General features: G+C 39.3%; 1 protein-coding gene across 1 annotated transcript in view; it reads right to left on the bottom strand.

Annotated features, from left to right (window-relative positions):
* slc15a4 (solute carrier family 15 member 4) overlaps positions 1 to 17,055 on the bottom strand; it is a 38,014-nt gene that overhangs the window by 17,433 nt on the left and 3,526 nt on the right. The window contains exons 3-7 of the mRNA XM_012866272.3: positions 9,526 to 9,818; positions 8,581 to 8,722; positions 8,272 to 8,352; positions 5,621 to 5,801; positions 1,957 to 2,115 (exon numbers count right to left, since the gene is read on the bottom strand). Of these exons, the coding sequence (XP_012721726.2) occupies positions 1,957 to 2,115; positions 5,621 to 5,801; positions 8,272 to 8,352; positions 8,581 to 8,722; positions 9,526 to 9,818 (856 nt within the window). The remainder of the gene's footprint in view (positions 1 to 1,956; positions 2,116 to 5,620; positions 5,802 to 8,271; positions 8,353 to 8,580; positions 8,723 to 9,525; positions 9,819 to 17,055) is intronic.

Here is a 17,055-nt window from a genome sequence, read left to right on the forward strand (position 1 = left end):
ATTAATTAGACATCAGCATGCAAACTTTTCTAAATAAACAACAAAAATACTTAATGGGGTGTTTTTTTTTTTTTTTTTTGCTCTTTTCACATTGCTATGTATCAGGATGTGCTAACCTTTCTTTTTTAAGCCAAGAGGAGCACTGTGAACACTGTGGATAGCTCACCCTTCACTTAACAAATCCTTTTAGTGTAGTGAAAAGAACTGCATTAAGTGCAGAGTGATGAAGTACTTCAAGTGTTGCAAAAGGCTCAATATCCTGTACTTCAGATTATATCCATATAAAGAATAGGAATTTGACTTGTGGTACTATGTGTGAATGCAACTTGTAAGTGTGATCTCCTGCATTTTATGCAGAATTGTGTGTTGGTAGCAAGCAGGGAATACGTTGCGACTGCCATTTTTGATAAGTCGCCCTACATGCTTCTGTTATTTGTGTTACATGTCAACACTACAGCTAACTGAACACTGATGAGATGAGATAGTTTAATGTAGAAAACGGTGCTCTGTGTTTTCTGCTATTGTTTACAGCATCTGTGTGAGGAAAATACATCCGTTATGTGAAGTCAGTCACATGCCAGGAGTGAAGGCAAACCTTCCATCAGTTCGACTGTGAAATAGTTTCTTAATCCATACTTTATTTGTAAAATGCTTCATTACTGCACCCTGTCATGCAGTAGGGCGAGAAATTCAGAATAATCAATCAATTGATGTCTTGGGGTATTTGCTCTGAATAACAACCCACAAACACATTTAGCTGGTGGAGCCTGGCAATGAATCAAAGTGCTCAAAAAGGGTTCTATGTGTTTTAGTCAACAGCAGAATCAAATCAACGTGAGGTAAAAATCATGCAAACTCAAAGCTTAAGCACTATCACTAAATGTATATAACGTGGGTTTACTTCACCAGAGGTAAATGCATATTTTTGTCATACTAAAAACAAAAGCTTGAACGTAATTTAATGTGATTTTAGTTTACACACAGACATTTTTCATTGTACAATGTAAGAAAAGAAAATTTCTACAAATTAGAAATAAAACTAGAGTAATAATTTTTGGATGAAAGGAGGAGCGATCAAGAGTCAGCACACAGTTGCAGTTATTACAGCTAGATACCGCAGATCAGGTCTGCCATCTGGATGAAGTAATGAACTCAGACATGAACCTTCAGCACATAAAGAATGTCAGCCGCCTATCACCTGATGAACATTTTCAAGATTAAAGGATCGATATCCCAGCAGGATGTTGAAAAATTCTTCCATATATTTATCTTTAGCTGAAGTGATTACTGCAACAGTGTCTTCACACACAAGCTTAAAAAGTCAATCAGACAGCTGCATCTGATCCAGAAGGCTTAGAGCACTTCCTCCCAGTTCTGAAGTTCTCACACTGGCTCCCTGTATCTCAGAGAATAGACTTTAAAATGCTTTTTGTAAATCACTGAATGGCTTAGCACCAAAACACATTAAAGATTTGTTGTCGAATCAACTTTCCAGACCCCTCTTCTGGTTCAAGTCTACGCCGCATCCCCAAAATCAGAACCAAGCATGACGAAGCAGCATTCAGTTTTTTTACTCATCTAATCTGAACCAATCTCTTAGAAAACTCTTCTTAAATAAAAGTTTAAACCCCATTGATTTAGAGTTGCCTCTGACTTTTCTATTTCAACTTTTACCTGAAACATCATTCATTTCAGCCTGTAATCCTATTTTCCTTTACTGTCTGTTAATATGTCACTGCCCTGTACTTCTCTGTTTTCTTTGTTAAGGTTTTTTTTTTTTATCATGTAAAGCACTTTACATGATAATTGTCTTGTTGTTGAGATGTACTATGCAAGTAAACAAATAAACTTGCCATGCATACTTGTCCTTACATTTCACAATCACCTCTACTTTGTGTGGATCTATCACATAAAATCCATAGAACAGACTGACGTTTCTGATTAGAACAACTGTACCTGCAATGCTTGCAAAGATTTCGCTGATTCCTATCAGCACATACTGAGGCACTTGCCACCAGACGGGTAGATTGGCCGCATGGAAGACAACCTTGCCAAGCACCTGGTCTATGGTACCGTTGGTTTGAACGATTTCGAGGCGTTTGGTCTCCAAGATACCTGAGAGGGTGGACACAGACAAAAGAAGACAAAAGAAAATAGTTACTCATATGCCAGAGTGGATTTAAGTGCATACATGCAGGATACTTCTGCTAATTTGAAATATATAAAGCCAGCAAAAAGCAAACGTTGAAAGTTGATTCGCTTTTTCTGTTGACTTCCTGCTACTTCATTAAAATCCCATCTGCACGCTCTTGCCAGGGCAGTTAATAACGGGACACAGCAGACAGTTCTATAATCAAGACTAAGCAGTTATCATCGTTTGGTGCTCGCTGCCTAAAGCGTCATTCGATTACTATTATCGCGTGACCAGCGGCTATTTCCAGATAACTCCCAGAGACAGCCTCCTATCATAGCTGCACTTAATGCTGTATTCGAGGAGAGTTGTAGCCTTGTAATCCGGATATCCAATAATACCAGCCGTCCGTCTCAGACAGCATGGCCGCTGGGCTGCCCAGAGCAAGTCTCCTACTCGAAACACACAACTCTATTTTTATGTTGTTGTTATTATTTTTTTTTTTACCATAACTACAAATGACATATCGGACACCTCAGTGCGATCTCTTGCAACTCTGCACCTAAGCTAATGTTAAATAAGATGCATTTTAAGCACCCGAAAGCCGCTGAGCCACAACTAATGCATTAATAAATGTGCTAAGAAATATTCTTAAAAAAAAAAAACAACAACACTGTCATCAAAGCTGGCCTCAATATGTGGCAGGAGTCTTGCTCAGAGAAGTCACTTTCAGCTCGACAGCGTGTCACCCATCCCCACGCAGCATGTGCGGTCCAGCTATCCTCCACCCCAGACATCTGTCAGCAAATGTAAGACGAAACCTCGTGAAATGCTGTTGACAAATGTGCACATATTTCATACCCGGAGTGACAGAAGTTATTCTAGCGCCGAGCAGAGCTGATGTGCTGGGGAGGTGGACGGAAATTTTATGTGTCGAGCTGACTATTCAGTGGGCAAAAGATGTCACACTGGGATGCTCCATGCTTTCCAACTGGTGGCCACAAAACAACGTCGTTTCAGCCAATAGGAAGGAAAAAGGCAGCTCACGGGGGACGCTGCGTCTAACCTCGTAAATGTGACGCAAGGACATGCCTGATGGGCAATGATTTAAATCAACTGCAGAAAAAAGGCCAATATACAAAGTTTCAATACTGTGTATCAGAATGCACTGCGATGCATAGATTTGATCCTGTTGTCTGCTTTGACTCCTAAAATCCAGGTCAGAACTGTTTGGCACCCTAGTTGTGTATTTACCTTCTATTCTGTGACCAATGCCCAGACTACACCACCATCCTAAACCCTTTCTCTCCACTGCCTCAACTCAAAATTGCTTTCTCCAACATTCTGAATTCATTTTTGCCTAAGCTCAAATGCAAAAGGATTGCACTTTTTTTTTCTTCTTCAAAAAGCCAAATGGAAAAAATAAATACCTGAATAGCTTTCAAACATCGAAATGAACATGTTGCCAGAGCATCCCTTGCAGAAAAGGGCCTGTCCTCTATAAAAGGAAAGGTTTGTGAATTCCATTTTTCTGAGGAGTATTTTTTATATAACTCTGATGGAAAAAGATGCTTGTAATGGACTAAAGCTGAATATTCGAAAATTGCTCTGAAAAGATTTGTCATCTCTTCTCAAGAACATTAAAGCACAAGGATGATCTTAAATCCAGTACCCGTTTTTCCACAAGACAGATGTAATTTGGCAACGTTAAATTCAAGCTATAATCTAAACATTTAGGAAGGAATCACATTAGCTGTTACAGTGCATGAACTTTTAGATGAAAATGTGAACCTTAACAGGTAAAATTCCCTCTTTACGGCGCAAGGTCAGCTCCTGCCAAAAAATGGATTGCAGTGCAATATCATTACATTTTTTTTTTTTCGATTTTAAACTTGATCTGCTCTGACTGATGACAGGCTGGTAGGAAACTTAAAGTCCCATCTTTTTCCAATCACTGAATGCACCATAGCTCTGATCAGCACAGATAACAATGGGACTGGACTCAGGTCGCTATTTTCCGTACCAGTGCTGTGATTCAAATAAAGTCAGAGGAAACACAGAGATTTTAAAAGCTCTTCACCCAGTATTTTTGACAACATGGTTAGAGATGTTATGTGTATGAGAGAGAGCAAGATTTTCAGAAGATAACAGGAAGTCTAAAAGTATTGGTGCACAGTTGTTCTGTTTTTGCTTCTGAGCTGTGGACTTCTGCCTTTCATGGATTATGCTGGATTTGGAAATGTTGGTAGTCTTTAGGAAATCTCAGAGTTAGGGTGACGGCCTATGTTCTCCTGAACATACATATGCACGTTTTGTAATGCTAGCTGTATTAAAAGTGATAAATGAAAGAAGCATGCTGAAACCAGCTTCAAATTTTAGCCATTCTTTTGTCTTTTTTTAAATAACTGTAAAACCCTTGAGTGTTTTCTTTTTTTGTGAGCATGTTCACATATGATAGACATCACCTCTACCCTAATTTAAACAATCAATGACCTGGGAGGCTGGTCAAAGATCTCCAAAGTTGTTCTTAATTTTTTTCTTATGTGACAGTACTTTGAAACTTTGGTATTGGCAAGTTAAAGCACGACAAAAAAAAAAAAAATCTGATTGGTGCATCTGCTATTTGCAATAAAAATATGGCTGTTTATTTGGACTGATACTGTTGGTTTTAATGTACATAATGTGCATAGCCAACACAACAAAACACATACACAGAAGCTGTACGAGACAGCAATTATTTCCTAATTGTATGCTTAGTCATGACAAAGTTTTATACAACCAAGACAGCTCAAAGAACAGCAGCTCCCGTCTCAAACAGGCATTAATAGGGACTGCACAATATTATTAAATGAGTTAGACTACATTATCTGTCTTATTATACTGAGCTGGTTTGTTTCTTATAATTCTCATATTATCTAATAAATTAACTACACACAATAATTGCTGTCAATTTTGAGAAATTGGACAAAGTCAATACCTAAAGGACCCTGATGACAGAAAACGTTCATGTATTATGTACAGGATGTTGGTTGTAGAACAAATAACAAAAATTGACTCGATGGAGTTTTGTTGATTTGCCTTACTTTCAGGTCTTTTCTTAAAACATCGAAGCCTCAATTTATTTGTAAAGAGGAAGAATATCTTGTTCATGATTAGAAAAATACCTCAGGATCCACAAACAAGCACACTAAAAAGTAATCATTAATTAAAGCACCAGCCACATGCTTCACCACAGGCTGACTTTTCAAATGTTCACCTCTTAGGAATCAACAATTTCCAATCATGAATTTTTACTTATTGTTTAAAAATAATAAAAACTTTTAACCCTACCCTCAAAACACCCAAACTCAACATTAAGAACTAAAAAAAAAAAAAACTTGGCTGTGGAAGTCAGATGAACTGGAAAAACCAGTAACCTCTGCTCCCTCTTCGTTCTTTGGCCCACTTAGGCGAGAGCATAACTGAGAAGATATGTGTTAGGGCGCTCACCCGCTGCCACGGCTGACCACATAACGAAGAACATCCCCACTGCAATCCTCTTCAGAGGGGAGGGCAGCAGGCCACGGCGCTTCAGGATGGGGTCCACCACTTTGTCTTTAAGAGGAATGAGCATGAGGATGAGCACTGCGTCAAACATGGTGAGCCAGGCGAGCGGGAAGGTGAACTTCATCTGGATGAACCAGAGGAGAAGAGATGAGACAGAAAGGTACAAGTGCATTCAGTTAACAGTGTTTGTGAACACATGTGAATGCATCCACAATTAGCAAGCAGGCTTCCGTCTTGACACTGCTTTGGCACCCCCAGGTGGTCAAAACCAAACACAGTTTAATTTACAACCTATTAATTGAAGTTACAGAAAACACACAAACTGACTGTGTGTTTGGACCTACACCGTGGATACATTTCAGGATTATTATTCCCAGAGAATGGAGCAGCAATGCAGACAAACTCAATTTCTACTGATTCAGTCGCTGTCTCACTTTGTGCAAAATAAAATTATCAGCTTTTTTTTTTTTCTCAAATTAAATTTGAGGCAACATTTGAGTTTCTTATGTGTCCCTGGTTGAAAAGGTTTAAATCATCTGTTCTCAAACTGATTTTACTAATTCTTGGATTCATTTAGCAATCTATTCAATTTTTCTCCCATTTCCACATCATCATGTGTAAGCATTAAAATTAGACCACTTTGCCAGGTGAAGCCAAAAATGATGGCTGAATGATGAGTGTTCCTCTAGCTGGAGATGTCGTCTTTCTTTCCCAAATGCTAAAATATTCACAAGGTTCAAATGCAGCACACTGTTTGAATTTCTGTGTTCCACTGAGTTATTTTGTGATCCATGTGTAATATGTGACATATGTAGCCACCCTCTGCTGGATGTTTTAGAGTAAAATAGTCATCTTTTTCCCTTTTTAAGTCACCATATATTTTAAATGTGTTTAACATCTGAAAAAAAAAGTTTAGAGCAGAACTATACCTTCCTTTTGGGATTTTTTTTTCTTGGCCCCCATTAGTGAAGTTCCATTAAAGGCCTTAAAATATATAAATTTATCACTGCAATAGCATATTCTCACACTATATTTTCAAAAATGTCAACCATAAATTGAATATATTTATTCTGTGTTGACATTGTTTTATATGGAGAACTGGTGACCCCAAAATTCTCTTTTTTTTTTGCTGCAGTTTTCATTTAAATATCATTCACCATCCTCCTAATGCAAACTTGTGCCACGTCCAGCCTCGCTTGTCACAGTTCCAATTACTTTCATCTTTTGAATTCCTTCTCTTTAGTGGCTCATGAACGTCAGCATACACCTGACTTACTTAAAGGGTTAGTGCTGATTTTATAAAGTTATCTTCTCTTTACTAGTTCCCTTACCTGAAGTTAAAAGTCATATCACAGTGAACCTGTTGGAAATGTAAATAAATTTCTGGAGTGGCTGACGCTAACAACTTGTCAGACGTACACATCTGTTTTACCTGATTTTAGAAATTTAGAACCAAGATCTAAGTCTTCAACATATAAAGTAGATCTAAGTCTTAGATCTACTTTATATGTACTTTATATGATTTTAGAAATTTAGATCTAAGATCTAAGTCTTCAACATATAAAATGACACAGTAGTTTAATAATGAGAAACTGCTCAATTAACTAATATTGCATTAGAGTAGTTACAGGCACCACAATCAATTTGAAGATGCATTATAGGTAAATAGGTTCCTGTTTCCTTGAGGAAATAACATATAGTAAGTCTAGCCACTTAACTCTCAGGCAAGCTGAGGGAGAGAAGTCCCAAAGGCATCAAATCTTACTTCCCTTTTGATGTTGACAAGTGGCGAGGTTGGCAGGAGAGGCAACTTACTTCCTCTTTTCATACCAAAATAAAAACGGTATTTGAGACACGAGAAGTGCAAGTTGAGCTTCAAGACAAAGGTCAGAATGATGAATCAAATAAAACAGGAGCATATGAGTTTACAATGGTGTTACAAGTAACACACCAGCATGTATCGTTCTGTGAGAGCACATAATGATGCGTGTACAACTTTAAGACATACTATGTGGTTTTTAGGCGTTTCACTTCGCATTTCCTATAAAGCCACTATGTCTGCTAGAACTGAATGGGCATGTTGAAGCGTACAGCCGGCGCTTTCTGCTGTGATCAGTTTCATTGCTGTGAAACCTTTGTTTTTTTTTTTTTGTTTTGTTTTTTTTTTTTCCAGGAGTGATGTGTCATGTGGAGCTGCTGAGGGAGCCATCAAAGTCCTGCAGAATGCAACGTACAATCTGTGTGAGTGAGTTACATCAGCTACAATCAGCAGGAACCATCAGATGGAGGCGCTGCAGTGGAGGAATACAAACACAGCCAGGTTGCTAATCTGTGAGGTATTAGTCTGTGAAGTTCTGACTTAATCCTCAAGGCATTACAAGTCTTTGCTGCTGCCTCCAGCTGTTGCTTGCCATTGCATGTCAGGGACCAATTGACTCTCTTTTTTTTTTCCAGCAATAAGATGTCTGGTTCAAAAATATTAATCCAGAAACAGGTGGTGTTTTGTTTGATTATCCTGCCTAATTCTAAACGCACAACTGTCCGAAAACATCATTTCCCTTGTATTAAAACAATAAACGTCCTCCTGGAGTTACCTGATGGGGGTCCGCTGAGATGTTGGAGGGTGTACCAGGAATCCTCAGATGGAGGCTCTGCAGGATGTATGTCGTCTGCATCTGTAGCACAATAAGGAGATTAGGGCCAGCATGATGTAATTCTCCACTTTATGATCAACAGGGTCCCTGGTGCAAAGCTGGTTCTCTGTAATCTTGAAAAAGAAAATAATCTTCCCTCATTTTAACACATCTGGGTTTTTTTTTGTTTTGTTTTATCTACATTCTGGGAGCTAGTGCTATCAAGATACATCCCTTCATGTCTTTCCACTTGTGAAACATGGATCTTACCTGGAAATACACCGTCCAGTATGGGATAAGGGCAAAGAAAACTGGAAGGATTTTCACTAATGATTTCACTTCCTCTACTTTTTCCTCTGGAAATTTCCCTCCGTAGGTCAATTTGGCCGTATCGAGCAGGGTTGGTTTGTTGCTAAAACGGAATTAAAAAAAAGAAAAGGAAAATGTAAACGCTAAAACATCCCAGCGTGAGTAATGGCATGAATAACAAAACAGTTAAACACAGAATATGATGAAATTACTTTCAACTCTTAATATAGTAGATTTATTCATCTGTTTTTGACTAAACCTTATCCTCTAATAAAAGCACTTCTAGATATATGAACAAAACTACACTAAAGCCTATAATCCTCACCTCTGGAGAAATTGCCCTAATAAGGAATTCTTAAAGGGCTGTCGGATTGTCCAACTTAAAATATTCAATGTCGAGTTTTTGAGTCGCTTGTGGTACTTTGGTTCAAAGTCGAGTTTCAGCACTTTAGAATAACTTTTTACCGCAGGGAACTAAGATGAATGTGTTGACCAGAATTGGGGGCAAAAAGCCTTATAGGAGTGGATCAAAGAAAGATTTAAGATAAAGGTCTGCCTTAACACACAAAAGCTGCCTTGCAGCTCAGGTAAAAAAAAAAAATCTCAGCAGAAAAACAGTGACAACACAACCGGCAATGTGGAAATCAGAGATAAATTGGTATTTGTTAGTGTTATTTTTCAGAAACTGCTTCCAACATTTCCTAAACATTTTGGATTTCTCTTTGAGCTCCTTTTTGCCTGAGAGCCTAATATTTTGATAGCGTCCTGCTAATGTGAGAAAGCTTTTTGTTACAGAAGTGATTGTACAATTTCAATGGTCCAGCAAATTAGTCTTCTTTAATATTGTGCTTTCCTTCTTGCTATAGAAATAATGCAACATTTACTGAAACATAGACGCCGTCTTACCGAAGCAAGTTTGGCTCCTTTGGTTTCTGTGAACAGCAGGCAAAGGAAAGGATCTTGACCATATCTGAGAAGGCGCTGCCATCGGCGGGCTTTGTGATGAAAACAGTACGTCCCAGAAGAAAGACCAGGAAGGACACCCCGAGGCACACTGCCGGGATGATGTAACCAAGCAAGAAACTATAATTCTGCTGGATGTATCCAACACCTCCCAGGGACAAGATAGCTCCTAAGTTGATGCACCAGTAGAACCAGTTAAAGAATCTGCGCGTGGCCTCAGGTCCTCTGTCTTTGACCTGTGATCACAAACAGAAGAGAATGAAAGTGACAAGTTGTTTTGCAAATGCATTACTTGTCAACGCTTTTTCTTTAACCTTTATCCTCATTTTCAAGCGAGACCTGGTTGTTAAAATAAAACAACAACAAAAAACAAACCCTTTAACGACACAAGTAATTAAAATATTCGACTCAATTAAACAAGCTAATAAAATACGACATAAAAACAGGAGCAAGTAGCATAAGATTTATTTTTTTATTTAAAGAAATTCAAAACACTTGTCATCTAACTACCATTCTAGTGAATTCTCCCTGCCATTTGTACCATTGGATACCTTGTCCCTGTGTGATCTCACTGATGACACCTCAACCCGTCCTTTAAGGCAGATGACATATGAAGAGATCCAAGGCTCCAGCAGCAGTAACACAGAGCTGTCACGACGGTCATCATTCACGTAGCCACGTCACCATGCTGAGATCAGAGTCTGCTCTGTTTCTCCCTCTCTCTCTCTCTCTACTTGCCAAAACCTGGAGTTTTTTAATTGTGTCCACTATAAAAATGGACAAAGGTGCAAACAGAATGACTCTTTGCACTCTTACCTTCTCATTACAGAGTATGATTATCTTAATATCCTTTAATAATAACCGGCACCTTGCTTTAGGTTTTTCACACGATTGCTTCTTTCACAAAACACATGAGGGAAGCACTAAGGTGACTTTTAGCCATTCCCATGTGTGTGTGTGTGTGTTTTTTTTTTTTTTTAAAAGACTGAAAAGGCAAACCGGGTTGAGGTCAGGGCGCCTCCCTTACGCTCCAGAATCGCCACACCAGGTAGTCAGAGCCCCGCATCAGCTGACGTGTGTCAGGGCAAGCCGACTTCCAGGGTTGAACAATTGATATAGAGATGAACAATATGGGGAGTCCTCTAACACATATTCTATGCATAGTGCCGACGTCAATGGCGCACCAAACCTCCTGCCATACTACTGGATTTGTTTCTGTAAACTCGCAGGATATCACTGTCTCCAGTCACGGTCTATGAATGGCTACAGGCGGCTTGTCTTTGATAGGTTTATGACGAAAATGTAAAAAAAAAAAAAAAAAAAAACACTGCAAAGAATATGTCCTCTTTGAGCAGCCTTAACACATGAACCAACCAAGTCAATCATCATGATAAATCGTCCTTAAACACCTGAAGAGGGATTCAGAAACTGATACAGGAAGTTAAAGCTGCCATATTCTATTCTGGCTCCAGTTCAAACCTACTCACCAGTAGGTCTATTGAGTCAATTCCTGTTACAGACCGAGGCGTAATGTCTAATATAGGCCTACCATTCCTGGCCCCATGAATGCCGTCTGGTGCAAAAAGAAAATTAAGAAAGAAAGAAAAAACAGCAGTGGAAGCTGCCATACACTTCTAAAAATACTTAAACTTCTCGCTTTGCTACCAACTGTTTAATGCACGCTGATTTGATCCGTTCTAAATGAGAACTGCAGCGAATGCCGTCCACCTCCTGGGAAAGTATTGCACCCAAAGGGCCGTTCTTCACGTCAGAATTCTCTGGGGTGTGAAGGTGTACCCGAGGCTTAGCTGGCAACACTGTTCATGCTGACACCTGAACCAGATCAAAGTAACTCTGAGCCTCAACAGCGCTTGGTCAGCTGAAACACAATCAGTCCACCTTGGTTATGTCACATAAGGTCTGGAAATAAAGGCCTGGTTTAAAAGTACTGAAAAGGTCATTACTGTGACTACTGCAACACTGACTGACAGTGTGAAGACCACGAATACCCGAACTTGAACGGATCAGCAGCACGTTGTGTCCAGACAAAGGTTGTAACCTTAGGGACTCCGGTGCCGCCAGTCCAAATCTTATGCCCTTGTGCACATGACAACAATCCATTGAAAACTGGATTGATTTTCTGCTGCTGTTAACACATTTGCACAAAAAATGTTCTACTTACATTCTTTGTGCAAATGTAGAAAACAGAGCTATGATGTTCATGAACAACCTGATTCTTTCAAACGGCTCTCTGCTGTGAACAGTAGGACTCGAGTCTCTACCCTGCATGCCCTGCACTCACTGCTTTTTTCTATTTTATTTCTAAAATTATTTTTATTACCTAGGTGACTAAATACGAAAGAAGAAAGGGGAGGGTGGTGTGAGCCCATGCTCACCGCTCGCGGTTTGTTTTCATCGCGATTCTTGGGGGCAGACACGTGTGTGTGGCACAGTGTGCGGCCTGGCTGCAGTCAGACCCGGTACGATGCAGGAGAGGGGACGACGGTATCGTTGTGCTTCTTTGCTTCGTGGTGCAACAAAAAAAGTGAAGCAGCATTTGGATGCATTCTCAAGAAGTGAAGCAAAGGGCAACACATGAAAAACATTTCGTTTAAGTCCGGGTCAACATGTAAATTGCACCGACAATTAAAAGACACAGCAGCCCACGTTCACAATAGTAACAACAATGAGACTGGAACCCAATTCAGATATACAAAATGACAGCGAAACCGCATATTCCACACCTGTATCCTGAAGATCCTGCACTTTTATTTCAGGGCTATAATTTTGTTTGAAAGTTTGCAAACTTTATTTGATTAATGCTTACCGGTATACCCCAAATTAAAATATTTAACACTATATTAGAGATACATTGCTTTCTGAAATATATCCAATTTCTATTTCATAGAAAATGAGGATAATTTGAACAGGTCTTTTGAAGTGAACGGATCCTGAATATCTGGCACCTTCCAGAGAGCCATAAGTCCCATTACTAGCAGAAATGTTAAATGTTCATTTTCCTACATCACTAGTAGGTGGCATGTTCTGTGAAACAACAAACACTGCCTGCTTTAAAAAGGCACCACCACTAAGTCACATGAACATGTGCCAGAGCTTCCCCATACAGGAAAATTATTTCTTCCCTGTCTACATGACAACGGAGGCCTGGATGTTTTCAAAAAGTTTACAATCTGGATCCTGTTTTTAGAAAAAAAACTAAAACGCGCGTCACTTTGTAGCCGTAGAAACGCTACAAAAAACCTCTGTTTTCACCAAAAAGCACCGTCGTGTGCCTTAGATCGCTTGTCTTAAACATGGAGCACAATTCCAACTGCTAAGGTGTATTTAACCATTTAAAACTGGCCAAAATGTTCTAATTAGAAGAGATAATAAAACAGTGCTTTTCTACATGGGCATGCTGGGTTCTGTTATGAAAGAACATTCGCCTGCACCCATCCGTGAAGGCTCAGATGTGGGGTCAGTTCAGCGGGGTAGAAGAGAATTCCCTGAGCTCCAGGGCCAGAACCATCTCGCCAGTTTGTTAAAATTCAACAATATGCCCCTGACACTGGATGGGCAGGATTACAGATGGCTCAGGACGATACCGTATGCAGTAACCCCTGTACTAGATTCATCTTTCTGTTAAAGGTAGCTGGTAGGTCCTAAGCCGCGTCAGATAAGTTGAAAACTAGTTTCTAAAGAGAAAATAAAATGTGATCTGACAAGTTGCTCTGCTTTTACGAAGCACATTCCTCTCTGCTAGTGACCAAGTGGTTAGAGCATTGCGCTTGTGTCCCGGTGGTTCTGGGTTCAACTGCCACAGACTGTCACTCTGGGACCCTGAGCAAGACCCTTAACCCCGGATTGCTAACCAGGCACCACACAGTGGCAGCCCACTGCTCCCCGAAGGGATGGGTTAAATGCAGAGAACACATTTCATTGGAATGTATGTTGCAATGACAATAACGATGATGATTATTCTTCTTCTCTGCAAATGAGCTGACCAACCCTGATGAAATGGTTTGCATCCTTCTTGCACTTACTGTCTTTTGAAACAACTAATTTTCGTCCTTAAATGTAGCTATTTATTTAGGATAATCACCACAGTACCGTTGCATTGATCCCTCAAGCTTTTACTCTTCTATTATGTAAACAACGAGCAAAGGATGCTCCTTTATCTGCACCCAGTTTATATGTTTGCCATTTATGTCCAGGAACCTCAGTCTTAAGCACAACCTGTTGAGATCAGGCCTGTGTGTGCATTACAAATCTCTTAAAGGCAACATAACAGCACTATAAACACCTGCCATGAAAGTAACATATAAATAACATCAAGGGCAACTTGACAAAGATTATTTAAGTAAAAAAAATGTTAATTTAAGATTGTACTGAATATCTAAAGTCTAAATATCTAAATTTCCAAAAGTTTTCTCTAGTTGAGCAAAAGATTTGCAGCTGAAATTCCAGACAAACTAGGATTCTGCAAACTCAGGAACAACGAACACAGATGAACACCATACTGTCCAGATTTGTATTTGCTGAAAATAAAAAAATAAAACTATACATAATCTTATTGGCCACAAACAAAAAATCCTCTGAAATCCACTGGAGTTTGTCTCAATAATGTGACAAATTTGACAGACTTTGTGAGTAAAAACATTTAATTAATAAATGCATGGATAAATAATATTCCTCCTATTAAACATCTACATGTAGTTTCTATACATAAATACAATTTTCTAATTTTAAACCATCATCAGTCCTCGTGAGCAGCATTTGTAGACCAATTACGTTACAGCGCGACAACCAGGCCTGTATGAATTCAAAGACTCCTTCATATGTGGCCGACAAATGTGTCCTTCTTTCCCCCTGATTTGACCATAGGTCTGGTGTATCCTTCGTGGACCACCGTATCCCAAGATTCATTGCTGGTCGAAGCCGGCTGTTCAGGTAGAAGCAGCAACGGCGGAGGAGACCAGTAAGAGTTGTAAGTTAATTTTGAGTTATTACACAAAATTCCTTTTTAGAATGTTTTAGGCGTGCATGTAAAGGTGTAAATCTCAAATATCGGCTTGATGTATCACTTGAGTGAGAATATAAAATCATTACGGGGAAAAGCTCTACTTTATCTTCGATTTTGAACTTTAAATGAGTGTACATCCGTTACGAGTGTAGAAATAGGTTAATTTAATGGGCTCGTACTTAGATCTGTCATTTTTTTTTTTTAGCCATAAAGAAACTTGCTTATAATTTTATGGCAAAAAGATGACAGAATAATTAAACTTATTTTACCTAAACATGATTATCTCTCGTACACCGCCTCTCGCCCATTGACAGCTGGAGATAGGCACCAGCACCTCTCCCGACCCCACAAGGGCTACACGTGTTACAAGATGAATGGATGGATGATTATCTCTCAGTCTGAGATATAATACATGTCTGCATTCTTCAAGTATTAAGAAATAAACGCAAACATGCAGACTAAAGCTTCGGGCTCCATTTTTTTCTTCTCTGCTCTGTGCGTCGCTGTTACGGTTGCTAGGCAACATAAGTTGCAGTGAAGTGGGGGCGGGAACAGCTGACGAATTCACAGCCGCTCACTTCCGGCCTTCGTGGGTTTTGGGGTATGCGAAGGACGCGCTCCATGTGGGCCGGTCCCTTCGAAGGCTGCCGTCCATGAATCCGGACAGCCCTTCGGTCTCGGATCCCAGATTTTTAACAGCGCACAATCTGAAAATAAACCTAGCAACAAGCGACAAATTTTAACCGGCAGGAAAGGTGTGCAAGGGTAAAAAAAAAAAATAATTGCTGTCCTACAACAAAGCTAGAAATAAAGTATAGTTTTATAGTGAACATAACAGTAAAAGGTGAAAGTCTGACCCTTTATTCTCTGTCTGCCAGTAAATTTGCTTCATTATATTACATTATCCTAATGGGTCTATGCTAAGTTTTATATGCTACCTTAAAGGGAACATGCTATGCTTTTAAATCCTTCCTTTTCACATTTAAATCAATCAATTGTGGTCTATATAAAGTGGAACTACATTGCTCGGCTTTGAATTCTTTGTTAATGTAGCCCCACAAGCCCATCGTTTTCCCCTGTTCTAAGGTACGTTTGAGGCTACATTCACACTCAACCGAATGCTGTATCCGCACAGAAAAGCTTGAGCATAAAGATAAAACCACACCAAGCTGGAGGAGTCTTAATAGGCGTAATACCTATTCCATGCCAGTGAGTGGCCCAGTAACGTTGGAATTAAAGTAGGAAGAAGAAGGAAGAACAGTAGGGTTAAAAAAACAAACGCTGTGGAAGAGCAAAATGTGTGTAAAATCCAAAGTAAATTGATTAATGTCTAAAACACAACTCTGATACCACCACTGTTATTGTTTGTGTTAGTGCATGGGTGTTAAGGGAAGAGGGGAGGTCTACTTTGGCTCACAGGCGTAAACCCCGCCCCATTCAGCCATTTTTGTAGTATGTTGGGAGAGAGTGTAAAGAATGTTGTGGGTTAATAATACACACAACAATCACATATTTTGACTTATCCAACTATAGCTTTGAGATCCTTCAGCTTAGACTATAAAATTGCTGCAAAAAGTAAAAATGGTGAAATTGTTTAGCTGGACGTCCATAACTTTGTTTAGGAGCTCCGCAGCAAATGATGTGCTGTCATTGTTCAAAAAACGTAATAGGAAATAGAGAAAACTAAACAGATTAAAAAATATGACCCATATGGCCTCTTCCTATGTCCCCTTTAAAGTATACACAGTCCATTCAATATGGAAAAGGGAAGAGGGTTCACACAAGGGTTTTACAAGGAAGAGTGTACCAGAATGGATTGTACTACTGAAAAGAAATCTTTAACACTGATAAGTTTACATTTGAATTCACGAGTATATTTACTTATCTAACTAACTAACTCATCTGTTTTTCCTAGAGATGCAGCGTACGTATACTACCTTAATCTTTGAGCAATACTTCAAATGTGCTTTCATTTCCAGTAATCTCAAAAAAGCCCGTTTCCATTGTAATGGCTTGTATGTCCCTTTTCACATGACTTTCCTTAGAAACAGCCATGATGATCAAGAGCATGCATGTCCCAGTGAAATGTCACAGCATACCAGATATCCAATCACGTGTTCGATCACACACTACATACCTACTCTTAGACATGCAAGTAAATAAATGTGTAAAAACACAGACCGTCCAATACCCAGTCATGGCAAAAAGTAAAAGCTTTAAAGTCTTCAGTTGTATGTGTTGTGTACATTTTCAAGGTTTTCACTAAATGTTAACCAACTGTTCCTTTTAAGCTTCATCAATATGTAGCATGTGATTTTACAGACTTTTGCAGAGGTTTGGTTATAAATTAAAGTTGTACCAGTGAGGCTTCTGACCCAATACAGATTTCCCACATATGGCCTGCCTGTCCCTATTTTGTTGTTTTCCCCCCTCCAAAGGACCAAAACACA

Source organism: Fundulus heteroclitus, chromosome 12 (genome assembly GCF_011125445.2).
Source record: "Fundulus heteroclitus isolate FHET01 chromosome 12, MU-UCD_Fhet_4.1, whole genome shotgun sequence".
NCBI classification, from domain to species: domain Eukaryota; kingdom Metazoa; phylum Chordata; class Actinopteri; order Cyprinodontiformes; family Fundulidae; genus Fundulus; species Fundulus heteroclitus.